The sequence below is a fragment of the Oncorhynchus masou genome, chromosome 29, assembly GCF_036934945.1.
Source record: "Oncorhynchus masou masou isolate Uvic2021 chromosome 29, UVic_Omas_1.1, whole genome shotgun sequence".
Taxonomy (NCBI): Eukaryota; Metazoa; Chordata; class Actinopteri; order Salmoniformes; family Salmonidae; genus Oncorhynchus; species Oncorhynchus masou.
Genome location: NC_088240.1, coordinates 68,922,211 through 68,933,232, shown reverse-complemented (window position 1 = coordinate 68,933,232; position 11,022 = coordinate 68,922,211). Strand labels below are relative to the sequence as shown.

The window sequence follows — 11,022 nt, the reverse complement described above, 5'->3', positions numbered from 1 at the left end:
TGATAAGTAAAACTACCTCTACACAGACGTTTTCTCTAAGCAGAATTTTGAGCAGGGTCAAATACAAACTGTGTAAATCCAGTCAGAGGATTTGACCACAGTAAATAAAAGTTACTACATTCTGATAATTTACTATAAAATACCAATATTCTATTCTATTTCATTCTATATATAAAACGTGTTTTACAGGTTACTCTGAACTCTGAATAGACACATTCAAAAGGAATCTGTAAAAGCACTCCGGTATCCCTCTCTTCTCAAGTCTCTAACATTTTCCTGAAGTCAATGAGTCTGATGCTGGACTCGAGCCTTGGACATGTTGGCCTTGTAACACTAGTATCAGAGAGGTTGACAAATAGATCCAATCTGCCACTGAAACAATAATACAAAATAATGCTTATCTCACACAATTTCCCCCTTTAAAACCTTCCTCCCCCTTTCTGCCCTAGGCAGTCCATAATAATTCAGACATACTAGATTAGATTTACTGTAATGTCCCTCAGAAGGCTCAGAATAACTAGCTGGGGAAATAGAACTAACCTGAATAAAGTGAAAGATACTGAGGACACTATATGGATCTTGAAAGTTTATACACAGTAAAAGGAATGTGTAGTTGTATATTTTTTTGTAATTTACAGTTTAATCATGTCATGTTTTTGTAGTAAGATGTATTGTCAGTGTCATGGTCACTCAAACTCACGGGTAAAAGTTCAAACATGTGATATGTAAAGTTAAGCACGGTATACAAAGCATTATAACTAGAGGGAGCATGTGACACGTTTCTGTTGGTCAGACTCAACAACAAACCTGGTGCTCTATTTTTGTGTAATGCTTTGGATGTATTAAACCATGTAACTGAGATGGGAATGTTAGAGAAGGTTGACATCCATCTTTGAAATACACAAAGTTACAGCAATGACCTTCATCCATAGGTTTTTCAGAAATCTCACACTGTATGACTGACTTGTATTAGAGGCAGTTTTTGTTGAGGAAACACTTAATACCTCTCCTCACATCATCATCCCCACTCAATGACCCAGACCCAGTCTGTGTGTCTGTAGACCAAATGAGACAGTGATTACAGTGCACGTGCCCAGACATGTCCCTGTAAACTGGCCTGTGGCCAACAGTGGGCAGCCCACCCTGGTCCCTGGCCTGTCGTTTGATCTGAGGGGTTGGCTGGTTGGCTGGCTCCAGCCAGACCAGGCATTGTATCCCAAACAATGCACCCCAGACCTACTGAACTATAAACATATCCTTTTGTACGGTTTTCCTTGAATTCTGAGCAGGGAGACACCCAGAGTCAGGAAACGGCTGGACTCCTGTCCAAATTGAGAACGTCTACACCCCAAATTACAGCTGACTGGACATTTGAGATTGTCTGTGTCCCCTCTCCCTTTCCCTCTCCCTCTCTAACCTTCCCTCTCTCTCCCTCTCCAGCCTGCAGCCCCACAAGAAGTACAGTACATTCTTGAGGGAATCATGCAATTCCAATTCAATGGTTAAAATTACTAATTGTAAATAAATAGCAGTCCTAAATTGAAATGGATCAACTGACCCCAACCCTGATACTTTTTAAAGGTAATTGTGTATTTTTTTTTATTCTACTCTGTTTTGAAATGTCCATGCTGTAGTACCTCCTCCAAACCAGCTGAGGTCGTCTGTCCAACGACGTGACGCCAAAAAGTTCCCCTCCCCCACGAGAGGCCTCTGTTCCTCATCTGATCAGCTGACTTGAATGTGATGCTGCTGGAAAGACCTCTAGGATTAGGATTTGATTGGCAATTATGAATATTAAACCATAGGAATTGATTAGTGTTCGAATAGTTTTGTCATTAGATCTCAGGTAAGAAATGGGAAAACTGTATTTTGTTTTTTTTTACTGTAAATCTTCTCGATATCATGTGATACCAGCTAGCTAGCTATGGGTCATGTTTCAATCAACTGAGAATGTCACTTGCAGTAACGTTAGTGAGGTTTAGCTAACGTTAGCAACTTTTGATGTAAACCAATAGTAGACAAATATCCTTTCTCTTGCATGCTAGCTAACCAGATATATCAGCAGCACGTAGATAAGACCGGTTTGGGAAGACATATTGATTAAATAGCAGTCAATGTTGTCTGCTATCAACTGATGTATCAACATGAAATAGAGAATAACGTTGCGATTGATAATACCGTACTACAAATTAAGTCCTGTTGAACAAGTACATTTTTTCTTGTCTTACAGCCCCCATCCCTGTGCATTTTGTTTTGAGCCTGTAGTCATCAGTATATAGCTGTAACCATGACAGAGTTCTGGTTGATCTCAGCTCCTGGAGAGAAGACCTGCCAGCAGACATGGGACCAGATGATGGTGGCCACCACGCGCAACAACAACCTGTCCACCAACAACAAGTTCAACATCCCAGACCTCAAGGTTAGCCTGCAATAGTAGCCATAGATAGTAGCTACTACATTACCATACTAACTTGTAGGGCTGAGCAATATATTTTGAATACCGGCACAGAGCCACATACCGGTATAGATTTTTACAGTACCATCTATAACAATATGTTGACAGTGCTAAATAAATAAGTTACTAGTTTTCTCCGAGTTTGGTTGAGTATAAAATAATCACAATGGAGAAAGCCCAATAATAACACTTAGAATTCACTTGTTGCCATCCTACGGTCATGCACTACTCAAAAACCAACATACCATCAGAAATTTGAAAATTATTGAATGAAAATGGCCGTATCGCCCAACTAACCTATACTGAAAAAAAATATGAATGCAACATGTAAAGTGTTGGTCCCATGTTTCATGACCTGAAATAAAATATCCCAGAAATGTTCCATATGCAAAAAAAGTTTGTTTCTCAAATCCCTGTTAGTGAAAATTTCTCCTTTGCCAAGATTTTTTATTTATTTCACTTTTATTTAACCAGGTAGGCTAGTTGGGAACAAGTTCTCATTTACAACTGTGACCTGGCATAGACAATCCATCCACCTGACAGGTGTGGCATATCATTTTTAAGTAAGAGATAAGAATAACAAATAATTAAAGAGCAGCAGTAAATAACAATAGCGGGGCTATATACAAGGGGTACCGGTACAGAGTCAATGTGCGGGGGCACCAGTGTCGAGGTAAGATGTAGGTAGAGTTATTAAAGTGACTATACATTAATAATAACAGAGAGTAGCAGCAACATAGAAGGAGGGGGGGGGGGATCCAAATAGTATGAGTGGCCAATTGATTAACTGTTCAGGAGTCTTATGGCTTGGGGGTAGAAGCTGTTTAGAAGCCTCTTGGACCTAGACTTGGTGCACCGGTATCGCTTGTCGTGCGGTAGCAGAGAGAACAGTCTATAACTAGTGTGGCTGGAGTCTTTGACAATTTTTTGGGCCTTCCTCTGACACCGCCTGGATGGCAGGAAGGTTGGCCCCGGTGATGTACTGGGCCGTTCGTACTACCCTCTGTAGTTCCTTGCGGTCGAAGGCAGAGCAGTTGCCATACCAGGCAGTGATGGAACCAGTCAGGATGCTCTCGATGGTGCAGCTGTAGAACCTTTTGAGGATCTGGGGACCCATGCCCAATCTTTTCAGTCTCCTGATGGGGAATAGGTTTTGTCGTGCCCTCTTCACGACTGTCTTGGTGTGCTTGGACCATGTTAGTTTGTTGGTGATGTGGACACCAAGGAACTTGAAGCTGTCAACCTGCTCCACTGCAGCCCCGTCATTGAGAATGGGTGCGTGCTTGGTCTTTTTTTTCCTGTAGTCCACAATCATCTCCTTTGTCTTGATCACGTTGAGGGAGAGGTTGTTGTCCTTGCACGACACGGTCAGGTCTATGACCTCCTCCCAATAGGCTGTCTCATTGTTGTCGGTGATCAGGCCTACCAACGTTGTCATCAGCAAACTTAATGATGGTGTTGGAGTCATGCCTGGCTGTGCACTCATGAGTGAACAGGGAGTACAGGAGGGGACTGAGAACACACCCCTGAGGGGCCCCCGTGTTGAGGATCAGCGTGGCGGATGTGTTGGTACCTACCCTTACCACCTGGGGGCAGCTCGTCAGGAACCGATGGCTGCGCCCCTGCCCTGTCATGTGAAATCCATAGATTAGGGCCTCATTTATTTATTTCAGTTGACTGATTTTCTTATATGAACTGTAACTTAGTAAAATCTTTGAAATTGTTGCATGTTGTGTTAATACTTTTGTTCATTATACTTACAAGCCCCTCTACATTCCTATGTGGAACAAGGCTTCCACGAAACATTGCCATAGTTTACTTGCAAATTACTTGAATCATATTCCCCATATTACTTCAAAAGCAACGATAGAGAAATAAGTATTGTCCACTCACTTCTCCCAATAAGTGATCTGTTAATAATGTTATGGGTCAAAGCCTTCTCCTTTCATTACTCCAGAAGTGCCATCCATTCAAAATGATTCAATGGTATTATATTCCAGGGAAAGTACCCAGAGTCCCTATAGGATGGTTGATGGTTATCTTCTGTGACCCTGCTGACCCCTTTGCCACTTGGGGTTCACGGCACGCGACGGAACATTTTGCAATACACGAAGGGGTCCCGACAAAAGTACCGCCATCCAAAGCACACAGGCTCCTGAATATCACTACTGGGTGACTGACTCTCAGATGTCACTGAGAAAACAACACAGGCAGGCATCACAACCAGACCCCTGACCTCAGGACTCTCATCCAGTCTTTGCCCTAGTTTGAGTTGGCCCTAGTTTGATCAAAGGCCCTCAAAGCAACATTTAGGCCTCTGGCATTAAGCCAATGAACCGATGGGCTCACCCCATCTATAAAATGGGCTCACCCTGGGTATATGACGGAAGGGGAAATACTGTTTGAATCAAAGCTTTGACATGTTTGGCCTTTTTTCCTTTTTGCATTAACAGGTGGGGACGCTAGATGTGTTAGTTGGGCTGTCAGATGACCTGGCCAAACTGGACTCCTTTATTGAAGGGTAGGCTTTTTACTACACTGCAATTTCCCCTTTGAACATTAAGTATCACTTCAGGATTACTGTACGAAATATCACATTCATTACTATGTATACAGCTTGTCCATTGTGAATGTGTTGTGATAGACATAATATTTTTGTTAAAGTGCCTGTGATGTCTTCGGGGTCCAGTCAATTCTGTAATCCCTCTGTGGCCCTAGCCTTGCTACAATAAGGAATTTCACACCAACGTGAGGCTAGCAGGCCCAGAGACTAAAGTTAGCAATTTACAGTTTGGTGACACACCGGCATCTCTTTACTCAGTTATATTTATGGCGCATGACTTGTGTGCTACTGTTGGTTTGAAGTTATTTATAATCCTTGGAAAACCTTGACGTCCAGAAATTCTCACATACTAAGCAAAAGTCCTGCTTCCTCTGTAGACACGGACTCTCAAAGAATGGCAACAGTAGAAACTCAGTTACCTCTCATAGGGCAATATCAGCCTTGTTCTGGACCTCGTCTGTAGGAAATTTGAAGACGAGAAAGTCGAAGTAACACCTTTACAGACTGATTTGGGATTCTCTTAATCTGACAGCGTTTTTAGGTGTCAGTTGTCTAGACAAACAAGCCTGAGTCTCATTGACATCAAGCATTCTGTCATTGCATTGAATTGAGTTTTTCTCCATCGTTCACCGATCGCACATCAATTGGAATGTAATTACATCAAGTATTATCTGCATCATTTTGGTTCAGGGAAGGCAACTACAGTGCTAAAAAAAATAGTGAAAAACAGAAACGGATTGTAAATATCTGTTAATTATTAGTAAATTATCAGTTAACCAACTGATTAATTGGTTATCAAGAATTGGTTGATAACCAATGATCCTTAGTAGGCCTACAGGTCCATTTTCCATTTAAAACGTCTTTCATCAGTATACTGTATAATGTGCACAGTTGTTAGTCTGGTGCTGTAGATTATATATAGATAGATAAACACTCATACCCTGACCAATGAACAGTCTGCTTAGACTTTGATGTTTTGAGCAGAGTGCTATATGAATGCATGGTATATTTAAGCAATAAGGCCCGAGGAGGTGTGGTATATAGGCAATATACCACAGCTAAGGGCTGTTCCTAATCACGACACAACGCTGAGTGCCTGGATATAGCCCTTAGCCATGCTATATTGGCCATATATCATAAACCCCCGAGGTGCCTTATTGCTATTATAAATTGTTTACCAATGTAATTAGAGCAGTAAAAATAACTGTTTTGTCATACCCGTGGTATACGGTCTGATATACCATGGCTGTCATCCAATCAGCATTCAGGGCTCGAACCACCAGGTTTATAATCCCCTTTTGATGTGAGGTCTTGCTGACTGCAGCCTGACTGTGTGAATGTTTCCTGGCTGTTTACAGTGTGGTGAAGAAGGTGTCTCAGTACATGGCTGATGTGTTAGAGGACAGCCGAGACAAAGTCCAGGAGAACCTGCTGGCCAACGGAGGTACTTATCATCACGTACAAGTTACTCATATGAAAACAATACAGGCAGTTATCACATACAAGATACTGGTATCAAAACAATGGAGGCAGTTAAGATTGCAGAAATTGAATTACTAGAACAGCCATTCCCATTCAAGTTTATCATTCTATTTCTATCATTATCATCACGTACAAGTTACTCATATGAAAACAATGGGGGACATTGGAGATTAGCTAGTTAGTTGTCATCACATACAAATGAGTCCAGGAAGTGTGCTTCTGCCTCTACTGTGCACATTGATTGACTAAGGAATTATCCTTTTAACCTGTTTAATACGAAATACTAAAGAAATACCAGCACATTTAGAAATGGTTGATTAGAGTATCTTGCAATTACCCATAAAGCCATGCATCATAATGTAAAAACGTCATTCTAACAAGTCCTTTCCTCAATAACAATGCCTTGATTCCCTCTAGTGGATCTGGTGACCTACATCACACGGTTTCAGTGGGACATGGCCAAGTACCCCATCAAGCAGTCACTGAAGAACATCTCTGATATCATATCCAAGGCAAGTCTTTCTCCTACACTCATCTGATTCTCTTGATAATTAGCTAGACAGAGACCCTTTTTTATAACTGTCATGTAGTCATGATTTTGATAGCGTATGAAGGTATAGAAAAATCAACAAGTAACTTCTATTTCAATGGTATCAATCAACTGTATTTTTACTACTTTGTGAGTAAATCTGTTGTTAAACACTGTGCACAGTTTTTACGTGGGTTGTAACTCTGAGTACTTGACCTCTTCCTCTACTACAGCAAGTAAGCCAGATTGACAACGACCTGAAGGCCAGAGCCTCTGCCTACAACAACCTGAAAGGGAACCTGCAGAATCTGGAGAGGAAGAACGCGTGAGTCAAGTTTTTTTGCTCGAAGACCTGACTATATTTTCCACTGCTTCTAATCTATGCCTTCAGTGAGAATTATATTTGAACCAGTTGAGGAAAGGTCTTTCAATGCATATTTGCTTTGTTCAATTGTTTCTTTCAACATCGTTTACATTATCATTAATATATCATGCAATACCGTGTTGTGTCTGTAGGGGGAGCCTGCTGACCAGGAGTCTGGCTGACATTGTCAAGAAGGAGGACTTTGTGATTGACTCTGAGTATCTGATCACTATGTTGGTGGTTGTACCAAAGTAAGTACAACTGTTTCCCAGTTTACAACAGTGTCATATTGAAACTTTTTTTATAACACCTGTTTGCTGTCTAACAATTCTGGATCCTTCTAGGACGAGTTATGCAGACTGGCAGAAGACCTATGAAACGTTGTCTGAAATGGTGGTACCCCGATCCACTAAGTAAGTATATTGGAAATTCATAGCCCATGGCGCAGTGGTTAAGGGCGCTGTACTGCAGTGCCTGTTGTGCCACCAGAGACTCTGGGTTTGCACCCAGGCTCTGTCGTAACCGGCCGTGACCGGGAGGTCCGTGGGGCGACGCACAATTGGCCTAGCGTCATCCGGGTTAGGGAGGGTTTGGCCAGTAGGGATATCCTTGTCTCATCGCGCACCAGCGACTCCTGTGGCGGGCCGGGCGCAGTGCATGCTAACCAAGGTTGCCAGGTGCACGGTGTTTCCTCCGACACATTGGTGCGTCTGGCTTCCGGGTTGGATGCGCGCTGTGTTAAGAAGCAGTGCGGCTTGGTTGGGTTGTGTATCGGAGGACGCATGACTTTCAACCTTCGTCTCTCCCGAGCCGTACGGGAGTTGTAGCAATGAGACAAGACAGTAGCTACTAATAATTGGATACCACGAAATTGGGGGGGGAAAAAAAGACTAAAACGTTTTTTTTTTTTTTTTATAACTACATTGTACATTGTACATTGTCTCTTGTACATTGTCTCTTCAATCCATATCTTAGTATTTTCTGCTCATGAAGTGATTTCATTGTGAGTCCATCATGCCTGTCTGACTGTTCTGTTTGTCCCATTATTACAGCCTGCTGTTTGAGGACCATGACAGTGGTCTGTTCAGCGTCACCCTATTCAGGAAGGCCATTGATGACTTCAGACACAAGGCCAGAGAGAACAAGTAAGACACACACACACACACACACACACACACACACACACACACACACACACACACACACACACACACACACTCTCTCTCTCTTCTCTATATGTAAATATCTTGCTGTTCCTATCAGGTACACAGTCAGGGACTTCCAGTACAACGAGCAGGAGATGAATGCGGACAAAGAGGAGATGACACGTCTCTCCACAGACAAGAAGAAGCAGTTTGTAAGTCATATGACTGGGAATATGCCTGACCAAGGTATATGTGACTGAAACGTTGCACTATAAATAAATGTTTCATTGCAAGTACACTTAGTGTTCGGACATCCCTGCAACCATTCTGGGATGGGTTGGGTGGGTGAAACTATTGGACAGTGGGGTGCATGGAGCCTCTAAGCCTTATTTTCCCTCTGTCAGGGGCCACTGGTGCGATGGTTGAAAGTGAACTTCAGTGAGGCCTTCATCGCATGGATTCACATCAAGGCTCTGAGGGTCTTTGTGGAGTCTGTCTTAAGGTATGACGATCACACTGTACTAAGAGTCGTCCAATTGTTAGATGTTTGTAGTGAATGACAAGATGCTTGTGACAAGAAGTCAACCTGAATACAAATAAAACATCTAACTGACTGCGTGCTGTGCCTGCTGTTAGTGATTTAACTGCTCTGCCCATGTTCCCACAGATATGGGCTGCCTGTGAACTTCCAGGCCATGCTGCTCCAGCCCAACAAGAAGAACATGAAGAAACTGAGGGAGGTTCTCAATGACCTATACAAACACCTGGACAGCAGCGCTGCAGCTGTCATCGATGTGAGTAATTAGACGTGATATATATACCCGGTGTGTCCAGATGAATACTTGTTCCATCTTTGTAGTAATGGGGCATTGCGATGCCAAACACATGTTGTATATTAGAAAATCTGGCACATTAGCTAAATGTGATATGGTCTGGTTCAGCAGACCTGTTAGACAACCACATTATCCCTGACGTTACTTACCATGTAAGCTAATGGTCTCTGTTTCTTTATTCCCTTGTAGTCTGCCATGGATATCCCTGGTCTGAACCTGAGCCAGCAGGAGTACTACCCTTATGTTTACTACAAGATAGACTGCAACCTGCTGGACTTTAAATAGATTTTCACTGTACCTGACCCCTCTGTTCTGTCTTTATGCTGAGTACGCACTAACTTGTGTTTTCCCGTAAATCTTTCTCCCAGTCTTGCTATTTTCTCCTTTCTCTGCTCTGCTATTTCCTCTCCTCTCTAATCGTCCTCTCCTTTGCTCTCCTCATGTCTGGGTGATGCTGTTTATCATTGCTCTCCTCAGATGTGCATGCTCATTCCTTGTGGTTTAAAGCACTTAGTGACCCCCTCAATCTGTACAAACTGAGGACAAACAATGGCTTGATGTTTATTTTGTTGGTTTGTTTACATATTTTTTGTAAAACAGCATAATCAAAGTACACTGTATTTAAAGGCCCAGTGCAGTCAACTGATTTTTCTGTGTTTGATTTTCCTGTGTTTTATATATATTTCCACACTGAGGGTGGAACGATATTGTGGAATAAGGCCATTTTAGCCTGTTTTGGCGTGACTGGTGACAAATTAATGAATAAACCAATATGAGAGTGTTCCAAACCTCTCTGCCAATAACAGCTAGTTTTCAGTTTTTCCATCCCCAATCCAAAACAGTCCTAGTCATATTCTTGCTTGAGAAATTGCTCTTGTTAAAATGCTATTTTTTTGTTGTTACTTTTTGAAAATTTTAATTGAAAAAACTCACTATTTAATTGGTACCCAGAAAGGATTTGATGTTGCAATAAACCGGCTGCATTGGGCCTTTATGTGCTGAAACGAATAAGATCTCTAAATATTTATTTCTGGTAGTTTATGTATTTTCAATCATTCCACGTCTGTGTTGTGCATATTGATAGCTACATCTTTGAGTGACACTATTCATAGATACTTGTGTATGTGACCAATGTGTTAATTTACCTGCACGTCCAAGCATATCTGGTACATGTTCATGAGGTATTGGTTCACCTTGGCAACAAATAGTGTTACAAAGATGCTATATTTGTGTGTTCTCATGTTGTGTATATTTGATGTTAAAAGAGATATATATGTATGTGTACGCATTATGTATGCTATGAATAGATAAAACAGTCAATATGAAGAAAATGGTCTGTTTTGTCTGTGATTGGGGTTAGCGTTTGTCTGTGTTGGTAGGCTATATCGGTAGGCAAGGTTGTAAACATTACATATTGACAACATATTACAATGAATGGCCAGGCCCTGCAGGAATCATCCACGTTTACAGTTGTGTGGGAGAAAGAGAGTGAGTCATGCTTGGCCTCTGCAGAACTAAGGGAAGGGTAGTTAGAGGAAGTTCCTCCATAGAGAAGTAGGAATGTAGGTAACCCTAAGAAATCCCTGCCTTCAAACATTAATGAGGAATTCAATATGAATAGAAATGTGCTCCCAAACCCATCATTGAGAAA

At 41.9% G+C, this 11,022-nt stretch overlaps 1 protein-coding gene across 1 annotated transcript; it reads left to right on the top strand.

The window, feature by feature from the left end:
• Nucleotides 1-1,706: 1,706 nt before the first annotated feature.
• On the top strand, nt 1,707-10,382 carry LOC135520394 (V-type proton ATPase subunit C 1-A). Its single transcript, XM_064945923.1, has 13 exons — nt 1,707-1,846; nt 2,231-2,419; nt 4,909-4,976; nt 6,377-6,462; nt 6,918-7,012; nt 7,263-7,354; nt 7,546-7,644; nt 7,738-7,806; nt 8,446-8,538; nt 8,657-8,750; nt 8,943-9,040; nt 9,206-9,332; nt 9,561-10,382. Exons 2-13 carry the CDS (start codon nt 2,288-2,290, stop codon nt 9,654-9,656), a joined length of 1,149 nt encoding a protein of 382 aa, XP_064801995.1. The 5' UTR covers nt 1,707-1,846; nt 2,231-2,287; the 3' UTR covers nt 9,657-10,382.
• Nucleotides 10,383-11,022: the final 640 nt, after the last annotated feature.

Excerpts from the sequence above, each read along its gene's own strand:
- LOC135520394 (XM_064945923.1), top strand. The coding sequence starts at position 2,288 with ATGACAGAGTTCTGGTTGATCTCAGCTCCTGGAGAGAAGACCTGCCAG. Across the intron at positions 2,420-4,908 it reads TCAACATCCCAGACCTCAAG|GTGGGGACGCTAGATGTGTT; the intron begins GTTAGCCTGCAA and ends TTGCATTAACAG. Across the intron at positions 4,977-6,376 it reads CTGGACTCCTTTATTGAAGG|TGTGGTGAAGAAGGTGTCTC; the intron begins GTAGGCTTTTTA and ends GGCTGTTTACAG.